The sequence below is a fragment of the Rhincodon typus genome, chromosome 22 (assembly GCF_021869965.1).
Source record: "Rhincodon typus isolate 14 chromosome 22, sRhiTyp1.1, whole genome shotgun sequence".
In the NCBI taxonomy this organism is placed as follows: Eukaryota; Metazoa; Chordata; class Chondrichthyes; order Orectolobiformes; family Rhincodontidae; genus Rhincodon; species Rhincodon typus.
In genome coordinates, this window is record NC_063353.1 from 43306163 (window position 1) to 43325761 (window position 19599).

Genomic DNA, 19599 nt, shown 5'->3' on the forward strand with positions numbered 1-19599 from the left:
GTTCTTCCTCTCAACAGGTTTGACATCAGCTTTCAGGCCCTACGACAAGGAGTCCCTGGAAGTGTGTCAGCATTTGCATGCAATCCAGAGGAGTGCGTCAATTTTGCAGGGGCCCCTTCAAACAGCAACATTTGAGAATCAATACTGTAAGTGGTATAGAGACAGAGTGCAACATGCATATTTTAAAACACACAAACACACTTGCAAATATATACCTGTTCACATATGACAAGCCAGCTTTCTGTCCCTCGACTGAAACAATGGCACGTAACTCAAACTCAAATGTATGACCTACCCACTCTTCATGGATAATTCACAGATTTTATCCAGCTCAAACTGCAGAGCTTTGAACTTGAAAGGCCAGGTCACCACATAAGACACTAGATTCAAACTGATACACTTTGTTCATTTATTAATACAAGTAGCATAGTATTCCATTCTTTACAAGAGATAGGAACAGGTCAGGTAATATCTATTCACCAATAACTTACTTTACTAGAAAAAAAAGAGAAATACTGTATCCTTAAAGCTCCACATCTGAAAGGTACTGCATAATGTACAAATAACTTAGAACCTGTCACATTTGTCTACGCCGCCAGTTTTCTATGTCATATTGCACATCCTTTTTGGCTTTGTCAGTACCTTGAAAACTATAAGAACAAGACAGGAATTATTTTACAACAAAAAATAAAGGAAAATTAAATGTTTAATGGATGATATGTTTAAAATCAGCCACTAAAAAGATGCACAAGTGGTTATTACATAATATGTACGCTTTGCACCATGGATAAGGGTGCACAGCACCATCAGTGTTTTTGGGTGGTTTACTGGCACTGCACTGTTAACAGGACTGACCATAACTTGCTTGTTAACTCCCAGATGTGCTGAATTTAATGAGTTTTTACAGTTATTTAGTCCTTTATTAACTTCATGTGGTTGAGGTAGAAAAGATTGGACAAGTTGAAAGCAAAAGAGACTTTTTTTTAACCTTTTAAGAAAGGGCTTGTAAATAGACTTTAGAAGCTGTAAATGTTTTATTCACATCTCTTTTGAAAAAAAAAGTCTGTAGCAGTTAAAAGTTGCACATGGAGCTGAAGTTTTTTTTTTATAATTATTTTAATGTTTTATGTGAAGTTAAGGAGACAACAGTTACAGTACTTGACTCTCAAAGCTACAGAAACCCTTAGAGCAAGACCTGAAGATCACAGGAGGTACACATTACCAGAACCACAGTATTTTGTCACTAGGCCTCAGGCTATGAAGCCAATAGTGCTAACATGCAATTTTTATATTTCCTGTACACCCACAAAAGCAGAAATATTGTGGTGAGAGGGACAAGCAAAAACAGACGCTGTGGTGCCAGGAAACCATCCAAACATTAGCAACCCAAAACAAAATTAAAAAACCCTCTCAAGCAGAACCGCATTAGATCAACAAAATTAAATCTAGTTTATTTTTTTTAAAGAAAGAAAATTATCGAACAAAACTGTAGCAGTCTTTTTTTTTCCACTAGCAATAATAATTCTGTTAAATGTATACAACCATTCAGTCTGTATAGCGTGTAATGAAATAATTCTTCTACATCATCTTCTGGTAGTCTGAATTACTTACATACAAACAACAGTTACAGGAACTTGTTCACAATGCATTTCAGTCAAGGACAATAGCTGTCCACAGTCCTCATTGGCAATATCCGTGTATAACACTGATTGCCTGCAACTGATAGTACTTCCTATGTGGAGGCTAAAGCCAGATAAATGGTCTGTCTACAAGGTAATGCATCAAACAACTTCCGCTGGTGTGAGGCAGTAGATCTGGGAGTTTGTTTTCGGCAGTTTTACGAGCAGAGAGGAGTAGCCTGGCTCTCTTCTGTCAGTTTGCTGTCTCCTCTTCAAACTCTATTCATCTCCCTCTTGGTTCGAGGGTCCTCAACCATCCAGGGCTGATCAGGGTACAAACAGAACCCCCACGCAGTCTCACAGTTGACCCATTCATCATTGTATATTTTACAGGTATTTGCAAGATTGGAGATGGAGGATAAAGGGAGGGAAGTTGGGTGGTAGCTTGTTTAAAATTATATTTCACAGCACAAGATCCTGTCTTACAAATAAACAGGTGATGAGTCTACAATGACGTATTCACAAATGGTGGTTGAGGAGTCAGTGGTGGAGCAATACATACACAGCATAATGCGCTCCTTACAGGTGATGTTTGGGAAACCCCTTATCTGAACGAAGCTGACTAACAGAAGTATTGTGTGCGGTCGTCCAGTCTCAGAGGCTTCCTGACATCTGAAATTGGGTGGACGGTGCTCGTTTTGTTTTTTTGTTTCATTTGGAAAATGTTAGTGCAAAGCATGCTTGCTCTGCAGCCCTAGTCCCCAAGCTTTGAATGGGAGACCTCTAGCCCATCGCAGTGACCATACTAGAGGGATGGTGAGGTCCAAAGGACAGGCTGGAAGGTGGATGCATCGGTGTCGGTGTCGTCAGCATGTGACCCGAGTGGCTGAAGGGTGGAATATGATGGATCGGCGACACATGTCTTGTGAGGGCTGCGGGGCTGAAAGAACTGGCCTTGTCCATGAGGCTCTTTGAAAACTCATCCAGACCGTCGTTGGTCTTTTTGCTCTTCTTAGATTTACTGGACATTTTCCTATTCCGGGTCTGGATTCCTTCCTTCTTCATGGTCAGTGGTCGGTTAATCTACAGATGAAGAAAGGAGATATTTTATCATATTTTCTCTCTTTTCTGCTCCACTCCTCCCAAAACCTACGATTTCCTCTCTTTTAAGCGCTGCCTTGTGCCGAGGAACAACACCAGGTGACCAGCAGCAATTTTGTCTCCCTAGAAAGAAGCTAGCCTTCATGTGCAGGTCTAGGCTGAGAGGGTTGTGCAGCCTGTCTAACCATTGAAGGCTAAACACAATCCTGCTCTCAGCCAGCACGCACAGATACAGAAACAAACTCACACACTAGCGCAGAGCACTTTCCAGCACTTTTCACTTCAGCTGGACAAGCAAGAGGGTGAAAGGCTATCGGGGCAGGCAGGAATGTGGAATTGCCCGATCAGCTATGATCCTAATAGTTAGACAGGTATAATCAGTGGCCTATTCCTGCTCATAATTCGTATGTTCAAATAGAATGAGAAGTAAAAGCACGAAATCTTCCTTTTTCCCTCCCCAACACCAGATCTCTCAGGCTAATTCCAGCAGCCCCAGTGCTATCCTGGTTAAGATGAGCTAACACACTATACTTGGGACTTGGAACTGAACAGTATGTAATCTCTTTGTCAACTAAAGTGTTACATATTTACATACATGCCACAACAAAGCAAGCACAGTTTGCTGAATTTTGTTTGTGACAGTATGTTTTCAATAATATATCTATGTATTATACATATGAACAAGGAGCTTCAAAAAAAAAATCCCTTACTATTTGCAATCAAAACAAAAATGTTTACTCTCTAAACCGGAGGTGTTTCTTATTTTTGTCTATCAGTTTCTTTCATGCTGTGTGGAAAGCGATATGATAAATGAATAGGAGAAAAGGAATGTTTTCAAGTCTTTGTGAGTGCTATCTAACTCATTTTCATTGGCAATTTCATTACATAATTTGAGTCTTCAGATTCTTTAGTAACTTCAACAGCTGTCAATCAAGTTTTATATGGAAGCTAACACCTTCAAGACATCACACTGCAGGGAATTGCAGTGCCAATTTTCAGGCAGATGAGCTTCAGACTTTAAGAAAATTTACAGCATTCAGTCGAAAACAATAAACTTTTTGCAGTTAAATATCAGGAAATGATTTTACATTTTAAACACTTCCCTTGATAACTCTGGTGCAGCACCAAAAAGAAATGCACAGAACACTTATTTGCTAAAACACAATCAACTGTTGCCTTCCCTTTTTTTTCCAAACTTGTCCTGACAAGCAGAATAGGCAAATGCAGAAAATTAACAAATTGAAGTCTTTGCATGAAGACTGCCACAAAGTATCAGTGAAAGAGCCTATTGTTTTGCAATCAGGCCCTAGTTATAGATTGTTTGGTGGGAGTGAAATGAGTCAGCACAGAAACAGTGGGGCCGAATGGTCTGTAACTATTCTAAATGCTAATTAAACTCTGTTTATTAAAACCTCACGATGCATATTGTGCACTTATAGATTCATAGATTCATACAGTGCAGAAAAGGCCCATTGCTCCATCAAGTCTATGCCGACAGAACTACCGTTAAAAGTGCACTAATCTCAATTTCCTCCACTTGTCCCATATCCTTGAATGTTATAATATTTGAAGTAGTCATCCAAATATTTCTTAAAAGTTGTATGGTTTCCTGCCTCCACTACATTCCCAGGCAGTGCATTCCAGATTCCCATCAGCTGCTGAGTGAAAGAGTTTTGTTTCCCGAAATCTCCTCTGAATCCTGTGGCCCTTACTCTAAAACTATGCCTTCTCATGATTGACCCGTCAACCAAGGCAAACAACTTAACACTTAAAACAGAATCATCACCCTCAAAACTTATTTCAATTTTTGGTTTATTTTTAATTACTTTAAATAGTTTCATTTTCTTTACTTAAAAAGTATAAATTGCTGATGCAGAATTGAATGTATGTAGGCACTGTGATCACACCTGGTCAACCAAATAGATTGGTCAAACTGCTGATCTCAACACTCCTTCCAGCACTCCCTCTTAGAACACTTTTTTTCCTTCACACCCTAGGGCATGTCTGCAGTTCTGTTGCATTATAACCAGCATAGCTGTCAAACATCACACACTACACACTGCAACATTACACTATACACTAGGTGACTGTTTGTTAAATGGCTAAAACAGCAAAAGTTGTTAAGTTTACAATTGAGTCTTCAAAGCATTCTAATTTCAACTTTTGTTTTGACAAACTAAGTAAATAAATTGCTGAGTAGATTGTGTAAATCCCTGTTGCAGATTGAAAGTTATGATTAAGAGAAAATAAGCTCAATGAAGTCCATTCAGCCAACCAGAGTTGATTCTTAACTTCCAAAACGTATTCATTTTCCTTAAAGGTATCTGTTCTTGCTGGGTGTGAGTTCTCTACAACTTCTGGTATCCGAGCTGATGCCTATAAGTGGGCTTCAGTTAGTTGCCATCTATTTCACTGTAATATCACCAAATCCTGAGTTCACTAATGCTAAAACACGTGCACTGTCCTGTTGTAGGCGGTTGGGGGGCTTTGGAGTGGTGATTACAAGCCAGAATCTTTGCTGATATTTTCCCTCTCCCCAGTCCAGGGCTGCAGAACCCAGCTTCAGCAACCCAAAAACTGTCCTCATTGAAACCTGCTAACTAAGCACAGTCCCATGGCTTTAACCACACCACTTCCTGGAAAAAAAACACAACTACCTATTGCTAAGAAACAGAAAGTCATCATCAAATGCACATATTTCTCTCTGCTTGCTGGACACATTAAGCTATTGTTTTGAAACAAGCTTCAGCTTTCAGTGTATTTGAACTGTTTGCATGTGAGCCAATGGGTAAACATACCATCTTTATTCCTCCCCACCCCAGCCCTTCTGACTACAACACCTTCTCAGCCAGTTAGTTAGCAAAGAAAATAAGGACCAATCAATGTGGAATGTTCCTTATTAAGGTCAGAGAATGGACTTCACTGACACCTCAGGCCAACTGAAACTTTTCTCAAAGTTCTCACTTAACATCTCGGATAAAGAAAGCCCAAGCTGTTCCCATCTTAAACTGGTTCCCCCAATCCCTGAGTCCATTAATTTTGCTATCAATTTGGTCTAATCCATTTCTCCCTTCCCCAGCATAAAATCTTCTTCAATGAGTATTGTGAAATGGCATCCCATGGCTCCCAACTTCATTCTTAGTTTCAGGTGTGCGCCTTCATTGACTGGGCAAAGCAGCTGTCTACTTTCAGTGATAACAAGGTGTAGAGCTGGATGAACACAGCAGGCCAAGCAGCAACAGAGGAGCAGAAAGGCTGACGTTTCGGGCCTAGACCCTTCTTCATTTCTGAAGCCTTCCTGCTCCTCTGATGCTGCTTGGCCTGCTGTGTTCATCCAGCTCTACACCTTGTTATCTCAGATTCTCCAGCATCTGCAGTTCCTACTATCTCTGTCTACTTTCAGTGTTCATTTTTCTAAAATAGGTCCTCCACAGTGCCAGCAGAGAATAAACTTTCAGCTTGTGGTTTGCACCTTACAGCCTTCTAAAGTGGTTACTGATAAACTTTTGGTTGGACCTCATCACTCCTTCCCTAAGCACAATATGAAGAGCTGCAACCTGGAGGATTGCCACAATGATCAGACTGAGAAGCACACAGTGAAATCTCTAACGAACCTTATAAGTGGGAAGTAATCTATCAAATCAGCCCAAATAACAATGGTTAAACCTTACCTAAATGTGACCAAAAATAGCTATTATAGTATAAACAAAGATTTTACATATTTAAAATTCTGACACACTGCTTAAGTTTATTTTATTACAGTGATCAAACTAAGAAAAATGTCTAATGGATCTGTGGGGCAGATCAAAGTAAATGCACACATGATAACATGTTTTTGTTTCAAATGAATTCCTCCTTCTGTGAAGTGCTTTAAGCTGCCTAGAATACATGTGAACATATATGTTATTTTTCCCCAACAGCACAGTGAATACATTACTAGGGCACGGATGCATTTCAACATGTGCCTTTGATTGACTTAAAAGGAATGTTATTAATCATAAGAAATCATGGAGTTTTTTTTAAAAACAATGTTGGTGATTTTATTTCTTTTTGCTTTGGTCAAATTGATATTACCATTCACCCTTGTCTTTCTTCATTATTATTTTCCCAATCCTCTGCAGACCATGTCCTCTTCATTCACTCTTGTCACCTAGATAGGTGATGTTGCCCAGGCATTATGTCTGCTCCTACTGAGTTCACTTCTAGCTGTCAAATCTGTACTGAGCCTCCCTAATTCAATGTTAGATCATAACTTTTTTTCCTCATTTAATGCTCATAGGTTCTATGTATTTTAACTCAAGTCAGCAATTGAGTAAATGTGCTCCTTGAACAAAATGCATATTCATGTACAGAAAATCAGTCTCTACCTGCTCCATCTACTTGTTATAACAATAACTCTCAAACTTGTTGAACTACAACTAAAACTATAGCCAACAATTTTTATTTGCAAACTGAACTGTTGCATCATGACATAGTGCAACATTTTATTGACCTCCTAATTTTGTAATGGAGGCTTTATGCTAATGAAAACTTATTACAATTTAATTCAAAAAATAGTAGGTTGCCCCTAGAACAGACCACACAGCATAACATAGACAATGGGGTATGTGGTACAATGGCTTAATGAGGCATTATCAAGGCTATATTTCACAACACAAAGGTAAATAATGGAGAATAAATGTAGTTACCGAGCACATCACACAATGATTTAATAAAGACATTAGGGACCACCAACCTACTCTTTGCCCCTTAAACCTATTGTCACTGCATACTGTTGGAGGGCAAACAATAGTTTGTTTAATAGAAATTGTTTACCTGCAAATGGTCAGTTACGTTATGTGTGCTATACCTGCTTAAACATACTGTCAAATACATTAAAGATCAGCAGAGATGCAAGGGCCCATGCAATTGCTTGAACTCTCTCATAAATGAGTAACTGGAGGCTAGTCATTATCTTTTTTCTAGTGTAATACTTTGCGACATTCTTGTAAACTTGCTAATAATAAGACTGGACAGAGAGGGGCAGAGCCTAAATCAACAAACATGACTGAAAAGCCTGTGGGCTAAAGTTTATTGGCAGCTGCCAGAGAAATGCACACCAGATGAAGTCTGTCCAAGCTGATGCACCGTAAGGATTAATTGATTAAATTAGACTGGCGCCGTTCACGTGACAATTACTACAGGCCCTTAAATCCTCCCCAATAAACTGACAACAGAGGTGGTCTCTCCCGCACATTCCCACCTCCCCGGCAGAACAAACCTGCTCATATTTCACGAGTAACACAATCAAAAAGGTATCGCTTCCAATTTAAACCGTGCACTCATGGTTTCGCCCTTTTGTCAACCTTCACTCCGTAGAATTAGATTAAAAGTGTTCGACACATATATTAACACGTGAACCAATTCAAGTCAATTACACTGGTGCGGCCCTTCAGTCCCAGCTCATTTACAACTGAATTGCCTTCAATCTCAGGTTTAGCATCGCTCACCTACTTTGACTGGCTGGATTTATTCCACATCGTTAACCCGCATAGTTTCTGTATTTTACTTTTCTACCAACCCTTCCTCCCCGGCGCCTCCCTGATTAATTTATATTTTAATAGGTTTAAGTGATGTATTTACTGCAGGTTTTCTGATGTCATACGTTTTCTCTCTCGCTCGCGTCTTTCAACGAATGTCCACGTCAAAACGAAACTTAGGGTGTTTTTGAATTTGCTTTTTTTTTGTGACATCCACAGCAGTCTGTATGAGAGACTGCATATTCATTTTGTCCAACAGCTCAGTTTTCCCACTCCTTTACCTTTCAAATCTTTCAAAATGTCCATTATCATTTTATTTCTGGCCTCACCAATCTGCACTTTTTAATCACCTGTTAGATTCCAATTTTGTTCCTTACAATTTTCCTTTTGCGGGCATACTGCGGGATAGCTGCGCCCAAATGCAGTGGGCCGGCAGTTAATTTCTTCCTAATCTCTCTCTCTCGGAAACCTGTTATTCCAAGGATTGGTTCTCATTTGCAGTGTTTACGCTAGAGTTTTGTTACATTAAAAAAAACTGCAGATGCTGGAGTCCAAGGTAGACAAACAGGAGGCTGGAAAAACACAGCATGCCAAGCAGCATCTGGAGGAAAGGAGAAGTCAATGTTTTGGAATTCATGACACAGGTTTTGTTTTAAACGGTCTGTTCCGAAGAAGAACAAAAACAAAGTTGCTGGAAAAGCTCAGCAGGTCTGGCAGCATCTGTGAAGGAGAAAACAGAGTTAACGTTTCGGGTCCGGTGACCCTTCCTCAGAACTCAAGAAGGTTCCAAAAACCCAAAATGTTAACTCTGCTTTCCCACTCCACAGACCTGCTGAGTTTTCCAGCAATTTCTGACTTTTTTTTTTGTTTAATTCGTACCAATATAACTGTGACTAGCGTCAGTTTCACAACCAACCTCACGTCAAGCCCCACAACACAGTCATTCCAATAAACTGCAGCTTGACTTTAATCAGAAGCTTCATTCAATCGCGGTAATCTTTCGCTGGAAATCCGCCTCCTTGTTTTTTTTTTAAAATTTCTTGTCTCATTCGGCCTCCCACCCACCATCCTTTTCTTCAATCCCTTCTACAGTTTACCCTCTCGCTGCCTCTGCAACCGCCTAAAATCTGTCACATCTCCATGTTTTCCAGACCTGGGTACAGATCATGAATCTGAAAAGTCCACTTTCTCTCCTCCATTCCACAGATGCTGCCGGCCTTGCTGAGATATTCGCTTTTTTTTTCTAATCTCCAGCATCCGGTAGTATTTTACCACACCATTTTAATCTCCGTAATAATTGGCTACATGTCTTTGTATTTAGAATTACAGGTACTTATAGCAGAATGAATAGGCACAGAACGAGACCAAAAACAGACATTGCTGAAAGACATCCAGCAGGTTTGGCATTATCTGTGTAGAGAGAAACATAGTTAACATTTTTAACTTTTTCCTGAAGAAGGGTCTAGGCCCGAAACGTCAGCCTTCCTACTCCTCTGATGCCGCTTGGCCTGCTGTGTTCATCCAGCTCTGTACCCTGTTATCTAACATTTGGGATCCTTCTTAGAACTGATGCACCTTAAGGGTTAATTGATTGTTAGCCTGGCGGTCACTCCATTTCCCAATAAGGGTCACCTGACCCCAAACATTAACTCTGTTTCTCTTTACACCTATGCTGCCAGATCCGCTGAGTTCCTCCAGCAATTTCTGTCTTTCAGATTTTCAGCATTGGAAGTTTTTCTTTTACTAAGGAAGAGGCTAATCGCTCCATCCCTTCTGTGCCCAGTATCAGCATTTCCAGTATATTGGTCAGTTGAAACCCAAGCCCTCCAAAAAACAATTAATTGGTAGGTAAAAGTCGGATGCTGGAAAAACTCAGCAGGTGTGGCAGCATCTGTGGAGAGAAAATAGAGTTAGCGTTTGGAGTTCAGTGACCCTTGTTTAGAACATTCAAAGGCTATGAAGGGTCACTGGGCTCGAAACGTTAACTCTGTTTTCTTTCCAAAGATGCTGCCAGGCCTGCTGAGTTTCTCCAATGGTGGAAAGTTGCCAGGGGTAAGGGACAGACGGTGATCCCACCTCCCTGGTTGGTCAGGGGGTGCTTGTTTGCACTCACGTTGTGGAGCTTATAGTAGAGTCCACAGGCGTTGCAGACCGGGTCTCCATTGGCATTCCGTCTCCACAATGTGGTGGTCGTAGTCTGACAGTTAGCACAGGACGTCCCTGCCCGTCTGGCCGCAGACTGCAATAACAAAACACAAAGGGTCTTTTCTTAAAAAAAACACACACAAAATCTCCCCATACAATCAAATCCTCAAAGGTGTGAGTGCAACCCATTTAGTAAATAAACAACGTTGTTCTTCAAGCCATTTCTTTATAGATCCCGCGCTGAAAAAAATATTTTCCTAAAGCCTACGTAAAATATTTAATTGTGTTTCCTACCTAGTAACACTACGTTTGCCGCATAATGCCGCGGGGGTCACTAAAGGCTCAATACAAATGGATTTTTTAAAATTATGATGTATTTTTAACATTCTAAATTTACGGCTTAAATGGGGCACCTTTTGTTTCTGACTGTCTTGGAAATGCAGACACAACCTCACTACACCCCACCAGGTAAATGGATGGATAAGGATCTGCTCAGTGAAGCCTAAACCCATCCAAAACGAAATCTGCACAAATATTAGTGGCTTTGATGCTCTTACAAACCCCTGAAATGGATGAGTAACATCCAGGCAACTGAACAGAAACTTATTAAGCGGGGCCTGTCAAACGTTCCACAAATCATGAAACAATTGCAAGGCAAGGACTGAACTTAAAAGATTTGTAAATGCTACATTTTGTGTGTGTGTGCACTCCATTCCATTTTTTAAAAATATAGAAACAAGACTGCCATGTTATTCTTTTAAATCGACACTGAACTTAAAATTTATACCTGAACCACTTAGTTCAGCTGAGGCGTTTGGAATGAACGAGGTCTACGCAATCCCTGCGTGGTTTGGCTAGCCAGTCATTGTCTTTAAGAAATGAAACTGCCTTATATAAAAGGACAATGCCTATTTTTCTGAAATGTTTGGGCAGGTTTAGGCAGGAGTGTCTCTTTCGGGAGGGAGCTCCAGGGAGTGAACTTAGGCTCGGAGGTTAGGGGGTGAAATTCTTGTACCTTTCTAATAACCGGGGTGTGGTCTATGCCTTATTGGCAATAGAGCTCTCTTACTGGGACCCAGCGTTTTCTGCTATCAATCTCGATTTCATTTTCCCAGCAGCCGAATGCAAAGTGTATTTTTTAGGACATGCACAGATCCACTTATTTTTAATACAAAAGAAGGAGCAGACAAAATTCAGAAGACACAAAAACAGAGTTTTACAATTCAGAAGACGCCAGTGATGAAAACGTCTTGATACATGTTATTGTAATAATTACACAGACCCACTAGTCTCCAGTAAGAAAGTGCGACATATTGCTTTGCTGATGACATAAACTTCAAGCTGATCCTGTTTAGACAGACACCCGAAACTCCCTGCACCAAACTTTAATCATTCCATTTTTTAAAAAAAACAGCCCCAACCTCCCCACCCCACCCCCCATTTCAAACCCCCAAACCTCCTGATTTCTTGTTCAAACACCTTTGTGTTTTGAGGTCGGGAAGTGATATTGTTGTGGAAAGCAGTTATCTCAGGCCGGCAGATATCCGGCCGCCTTAGCATAGGAAGTCAGCTTTTTACATTAAGAGATCAGGGATAGGATGCGGACGGCGCGGGGTGGGGGGGGGAGGTTGGGAAGAGAGTAAAGAAAGGGGCGACCTGTTGCCAAATAAGTGCACTGCAAACATTTCCCTCCCTAGAAAGTTTTCCTATCCTAACGAGGCAGTGAAAGATTGGAATTCCATTAGGGGCTCAGTCATTACAATCAACATTTTCACAAGAGGACAAAAGATTGCCCTGGGAGCGGGAATGGTCTGAACAAAGGGATAGAATTGATGCAACATTAAATACATGCTGACTGATTAGCAGTTAATTATAATGCACAATTTTTTTTGGTTACTGCAGCAATAGGAGAGGGGGCCCATTTGAAAGCGATTTCAGGCCATCTCGTGACTTCTGTGAGGCAGGTTGGAAGGAAAATTGATGGCAAATCTCTCACCGTTTCCAGCCTGCCTCTTTGGCTTAGGTGTCAGCAATACCCCTCCCCGCTGGAGGCCAGCGGAAAGGGCAGAGTGGTAGTGTCCTCAGCACTGAACCAGGAGGCCGGAGTTTGTGTCATATCTCTGAACAGATTAATGTTAAAAAAAAAACCTAGCGAGCAGGGCTGAGGCGCAGTAGTGCTATCCTTGCCACTGAGCTAGGAAGTTCAGTGTTCAAGTCCCACCTGAGCTGTGTCATAATATCTCTGAACAGGTAAATTAGAAAATATCTAACTGGAAGTCATGTCAGATGATCAAGTCTGGGTGCGTTGTGAAGTGTATCAAAGAGGTTCTTTTGGTGGCTCCTATTAGGTGACGTGGATTGAAACAAAAGGCCAACAACATTGTCAACGAAAAACCGATGAGCGCATTCTCTATGAACTGTTCAGGAAGTCAGATTAAAAATGTCACGTCGCGGGACGTGTTACTGACTAAGACTTAAGTTGGATTTCATTTGAAATAAAATTACTTCAATTTCATTTGCTTTCGAATTTGAAACGTGTTCAGTCATGAATTAAAGCGTCTGGGAATTAAAAATGTGTGTCGTGAAGGGGTGGGGGTGGAGAGGGAAGGGAATGCGTGCAAAAAGTGTGTGATGTTGACAAGAAGGAGGTGAATATTCTGTCTTCTTTCAGGGTGTCAGAAACATAACTAGAAATACCCGCGCGCTTTCACAGCCGCCTTTCCTTTCAAAACATTTGAAGAACTGGTTGCAGTACTCGAGGTATCGTGTCAATTTCCGCAACACACACCCCCCAACCCGACCTACCACCACCCCCCCCCCCACCCCAAAAGAAACATTTTACTCTAGATCAGGAAATGAAAAGCTGCTGTTTGATCATTCGATCCCCTGCTACGCACCAGTCTCCTCTTGGGTTTGATGAGAGGTCGGTTCTGGCCGTTCATTTTGTGGTACAGACCGCAAGCATTACACAGATAGTGCCCAGTGCCGTCCCTCCTCCACAGGGGGGTAGAGGTGGCTCCACAGTTCACGCATTCTCGACCTTCTAAAACAAAATCACAAGCCAGTCACTCTAACACACCACAGATGATGAGATGATGTTTGCTTTGTTTGTTTAATACGGCTGGGAATGCATGCTGTATTTATGTCACTTTACAGCAATGCTGTCCATTGGATTAAATCACTAGCCACATGTGGCTAATTGGAAATCCAGATGTGGCTAATTGCCTTTCTACTTAGTAAATAAAACATGAATAATAGGTACCGTTCTTGGGCATGTGAGAGCTCCACATTCATGAATGTTTTAACCTTTTTGTGCGTTTCTTGGTGGGAAAAAAAATAGCGAAAAGCAAAAAGGTATGTGTTTGTTTTCGTCCTTTTGACTAAGTTAGTTTTTTTGACTAATTAACATCCCCAGTTTCTAGGTGTAGGCAGATATTTGTTAAGTAAATATACACACGTGAAGTGTGTGCGTTTGTTCAGGTATTTTGTGCTAAAATTAGTGCATGTGAAAATGTTGCCTAGTCAGCAATTCTAGCTTACAGTGTACGTGCAGAGATGTAAGTGTCTGTTTTCAGAAGTGTGCAGCTATAACTTCCAAGTATATAACCCATATCATTGTATACCTGTACATCCCTTTACAACAGCATCAACAACTGCCTAAGTACTATGTCTAAATCTTTCTTTAGTTGTATATACTATAAATACATAGTAAGCATATTGTTAGGAAGTTTATATATGGTTTACTTTGCTTGTATGGATAATAAAGTTGGACAGTTTTCATCACACAGTTAGAGAGACATAGCGATTGGTTTCGATTATTGCGTTTGTAAAATTTAAAAGATTATGTTATAATATTGAAAGTCAAAAGTGGAATAGCCCCTTTTTCAAAGCCACCTCTGTAACCCAATTTGGTACAACTGAAATCTTCCTGCTTTCTGCTATCTCATGGTATCCTCACGGTTGCTTTCCCCTAGTGTAAGAGGCAGGGCCTTTTGTTTTTGTTTATCGTTGGACACATCGCATTATAAAGGTCCTTGTGAAATGTTTTAGTATTAAGTCTGACGGTTAGTACTTTTCATTGCTCTTTTAAAATGATCCTTTATTTAATTTCTACATAATGTGCCGGGCGCCACAGTGGACATCAAAGTACGGAAGAGCTGATTCTAACTCACTTTTTAGGCAAATATTTGCAATGCAATAAGCCCAAAATTACATTAGGCTGAGTGGAGTCTTTAGCTTGTAGCTCAGGATATCTCGTTAAAACTATTTGTAAACGCTCGCGAAAGGTTTATTTCTAAACCTTAATGTTCGTTGTTTATTAGAGGGCCAATAGATAAGTAAATGAGTAATTTAAAGACCTTGGCAGATTCCATAATGCACAAGAAATAGTCGTAAAAGAATATTTGCCAGTCTTATGTTTGCCAACCTCGGGTCAAATTCATAAGAGTCAGCAATGCGTGTATTGTCAGCGTGAACAGGTTATATTAATAACGTTAACAACATGATTAATGTATGTACCAACACGCACAAAAGATAAAACAGTGGATATTTGTACATTTCACAGTTTTCAATAAATTGCAAGACAATAAAATGCCATGGATACTGGAAAAAATCTTAATTTTGAGATGCAAAAATGTCAACTGTGCTAACGCTGGCTGTCTCCATCAGTATAGCAAAAAAATGCACATCAACTATTGTAACACTATGTGAGCACTCCTAGCTGTTGACAGTTGACATCTTTTTTTTGACAATCATATGCCATTGACTGGACAATGTCCTGACCTACATAAAGTCGCACACCTATTAAAATGTCGAATGCACATATCCCCAGTTCACTACAGCTTGATCGGTCAACTTCCAAATGGTGCAATTTACAGTCACGAAGTATTTTTTCGCGATCCCCTGAAAAAACAGAAGGGGAACGGTCAATGCATTGCTCATTTATTCTGTATGTCAGTCTGAAGAATGGACTCAGACACATTCAAAGGGACTTTTGTGCATTAGATTTTTTAATAAACATTCAAAAAAGGGGGAGGGAGGATTATCGTGATCAATCCTGAGGTGTCTTCAAATTCAAAACATTATCATTTTCACAAGTCCAAAATTCGCCGCAAATCAAGACCCACTTGGAGCTTAGCAGAACATTAAAGGCATGAGTCAGTAATTGGCTGGCAATTTGGGGGTTATTATTGAACACTGTCAGACTGGAAATAAAGTGAGCTTGAAATGAGAGTACAGAGCTGGAGGGGACAGTGTAAAGATGTGTATTTTTTGAAGGGGTGGTGTACAGTAAATGGTGTAGAGTAGGGGGAGGAGGAGGAAATTAACACGTCCCGTTGTCTCAGTACCAATGTTTCTATGTTCCGATTGGCGCGTGTACACGGTGACAACCGCAAAAGTTAACTGGTAATATCACAGCTACAGATATTTTCATCCTTTTATTTCTGCACTACCACCTTCAACTTATAAGTCACAAACCTACTCTCTCCTTTAGTTTGCCCCCTGATCGTTTCTTTTCTGGCCTTGTGACTCTTTCGCGTCTCAGTGAATCTAGACCGTGCACTGAGTATTGAGTAAATACGTTGAGAAGAGGCATCCGCACCCTAACCACAAGCTTTAACCGTTTTTCCAAAAGTTGCAGCTTGATACACTATTTCTACAGAAGAATACAGACGAGGCAAGGCATCCGTACTTTGAACAAAAAAAAACACTCCCAGTATTTTACCTTCAAATATTTGCATTCATTGCCTTTTTTAAAGAGGAAAAAACGGGAAGAGAGAATATTGTTGCGCAAAAACCTGCTCTCGATTTGGCTTTTCCAAACCGCAAATACCTAAAACTAATGCATTTTAAAAGTCTCTCATAAGCCCTGCGAAAAAAAATACATCAGGCTGAGGACAAAAGTGACCTATTTTTAAACATTTTTTTTTTCTCTCCTAACGTGTATCAACTTACGCCGAGTCTGCTGCCACATACAACACTACAAGAACCGCTTTGTAGAAATGCTGCTGATGCAAGTAATTTTCAATAAATTAGCCCCAGGATCTAATCTGCCACACAAATAGTTATTAATCTCTCAGTTATCCCAGCAACATCAATTGTAGGGCTGTGGAGGAACATATTGGTGACACCGTCCCGACAACGCTCAGAAGCTTTGTTCTAATCTGTGTTTTGATAAACTCCTCAAATCGCTAAAGAAATAGCAATGTAAAAATTGCTGAGCAGAGAAACCACTTCTATGTTCTTCTGTGGGATCTGCTGTGGTTTCTATACCCATTGCCTAACGCGTTATTACTTAAGAAGTCAAATAGAGGTCTTAATTAAGACATGTAGCATTCAATTTTGCCCATAAACGCCCATTTTTGTATTTTGCTCTTGCATTCTCAATGGCTGATTCCTGCCTTAATTACAGCAAGTGTCAATAGCCGCCTGCATAATCTGGGGCTCAGTTGATTATTCAATCACCGACAGTATGGCAGTTATTATTTGTTTAAGTCTTCCACCCTCCAAGCCACATCCACCTCTCCCTCCCTCTCTCTCTGTTGACTGCTCTGCAGTTTGGCCTGTGCCTTGCGCGTCCGGAATCTATTAAAGTTCACAGCTCTGGATAAACAATGAAACTGTCGCGTGCATCAGTCTGAAAATAATTGGATTAGTTAAGACACAGAAACCACGAAAAGGGCCAGTCTGCTTGTCCCAATAACTGCTCCGCCGATACAGTTCAGGGAAGCCGATCGGAATCAGCAGGATCGCTGGCTCCAGTTCTCACAGCAAAAACAGCACTGGATTAAATTCAGCAGTAAAATGCTACATAATAGAAAGGGCTTGCTAAAAAAGCAGGCTGTGTTTTTTTTTATTGCAAGGTGCAATGTTTAATGGGAAAGACGTTGCTTCTGTTTCAAAGTCTTCAGGTTGGTCGAGTAACAAGCTGACATCTAAGCTCCCAATACAATTGACAGCCAATCTGTGAACGACTGACTATACCTGTGCTGCTCAATGAGGAAATAGGAGGTGTGACTTGATTTTAACATAGATAGCTTATTTATTTTCAGTGTTGAGATTTGAAAATTGGATCAATATAGTAATGTCCATTATTGTATTCCTTATTAAAATAGTTTAGCATTTTCATGTGCATAAGTTTTTGTGTGTGTATTTGTGGGAGTATTTGGAGGGATTTTAGGATTCAACTTCTAGCCATCCAGAACAAGAATGTTCCTTTCTAGGCTGTATTACTAATAATGATATAATCACAGGATGCTTTGTATTACTGCAAATGTGCCCTGGTTCCTTTTAATTCTAAGTGAACACTAACCCCTATTGGTGAGTGTCATGTGGTTTACTTGTTACAAATTGAAATTCAAAGGAAATTTTCATTTGGTTAAAAAAAATCTGTTTAATTCATAAGTAAGTCAGATTGGGACCTTTACAGCCCGCAAAGTAGTAGGCATTTTATATTTTGCATGCAGTTATTGAATCAGGCCAGTATCTTCATTAAAGCTTTCTAAGGGATTGAGGTCTTTTATGCACCCTTGTCCAATGGTTAAACACTTGTTTTTCCAATCACAAGTTCACATTATCTTAAATGATTCTGATTAATATCTAACTCATAATTAACTAACTAAATAGCAACTGATATCCACATGATAAGCATGCAGGAAAAATGATCAATTTGATACAGTAACCTTGATTTCACAGTGCCTCCAGGAGTTTCTGTGAGCACCACATTGCTAGATGTGTTGTTGAGTAAGAAATGGAGTGAAGCTTACCTGTGCTGGAACGTGCTTTCGGTCTTGATTTGGAAGGAAAGCCCGGGGGAGATCCTCCTAACAGGCTGCCAGATGGAAAGAGGCTGGAGCTGTATTCAGGGACGTAAGGTGGGTAAGAGGCCAGAGGGTGATGGGCTGAGGATGAGCACCCTCCTAATGCCATGCTGCTTCTGGGGTGAGAGGATCCTGTCTCCAATTTCATGCCCTCAGCCAGGGACACCTGGTACTTGATGCACTCCTTGTCCTCCTGGCGGCTGGAGCTGGTCGACCCGGGGGTGGAGATGGTCGGGTCAGGGGAGACATCCTTGGGAGGGGTAGGGGGGAAGGTGAAGAGGTGAGGGCTGGAGTGTCCTGCTGACAGGGAGGCTGATGAGGATGGAGGGTAGACAGAAAGAGCTCCTGGGGAGCTGTGGTGGAGTGGAGCCTTGCTGAATGCACTCAGATTCCAAGGAGAAGCATTATGATGAGAAGCCAGGGATTTTCCTCCATCAAGCCAGGACAGAGAGCCGTGAAGCAGAGGAGGGCGGCAAACCTGACTCCCTAAAATGACAAAATAAAATTGCTGATCAGTAAATGTAGCATTACATCCAAACCCCTAAACTTACTTATTGATAGCACAATTTCAGTCTTAGCAACTTATTTTTCCATTGTAACTCCTAGAAACATTTTAGATTTTGATAATTTTATGTTAAAATTAATCGGCCCCTCTTGCTACTTTAACTACTTATTTAAATTATACCAAATTCATTCTTAACTACATTTCCAAAACAAAACAAGGATAATGAGTTGACCCAAAGAAGCATTTTGGTTCATTTTAGGCAAAGCTAAACACTTTGAAATGCATTCTTTTTGACCATAAACATTCTTTATATAGTGTACAGCATTGAATATGGTACTTCACTCTCAAGGCAAGGACTGCGCAAAGTGAAATCCAGATATATCCTTTAAGATACAAATGCTCTTTTCTTCCTTGTATACTATGTGGTGTGTGTGCCACAAAAACACGCAAAGTGGCAGCTGAGAAATAGAAGTCCATAAAGGTACTTTCAGTTTACAATGTACACAGCTTTCTCCCAGCTACAACTAAACCTGTCACGAACAAACACCGCAAGTAACAGCATTTAAGCGTATTCAACAAGTCACAAAATGAACGCCCACGCTGCAAAGGGTCGCAAAAATAGAACATTATTTAGGGAGTCCAAGCTCGGAAATGTCAAATTTCGCGATAAGTAACAATAAATGCAATAATCCCCGGGCGACTGGAAAACATGGGGTTCAATAGGCATCGTAATTTAGTGGGTCTTTCTGTGGAAAATTAAAGCCCCTCTCTATTACATCCGGGAAGTACTCACGCTAAACTCGCCCCTCTTACTAAAGATTTCGACCATTCGGATCAAGAAACGGCAGCACAATTCATCTTGTTTCTATATCCCTGGCGTTTGTGATTAT

The 19599-nt window shown here is 40.6% G+C and overlaps 1 protein-coding gene across 5 annotated transcripts in view; it reads right to left on the reverse strand.

Annotated features, from left to right (window-relative positions):
* Window positions 1-395: 395 nt before the first annotated feature.
* gata3 (GATA binding protein 3) overlaps window positions 396-19599 on the reverse strand; it is a 28881-nt gene continuing 9677 nt past the window's right edge. For 2 of the 5 annotated variants that reach the window (XM_048610222.1, XM_020515213.2), the window contains 5 exons: window positions 18151-18690; window positions 15185-15286; window positions 13282-13427; window positions 10353-10478; window positions 396-2702 (listed from right to left, as the gene is read on the reverse strand). In XM_048610222.1, coding sequence (XP_048466179.1) covers window positions 2403-2702; window positions 10353-10478; window positions 13282-13427; window positions 15185-15286; window positions 18151-18690 — 1214 coding nt within the window. In that variant the 3' untranslated portion in view covers window positions 396-2402. The remainder of the gene's footprint in view (window positions 2703-10352; window positions 10479-13281; window positions 13428-15184; window positions 15287-18150; window positions 18691-19599) is intronic. The other 3 variants (XM_020515214.2, XM_020515215.2, XM_020515216.2) reach the window with 3 other exon arrangements.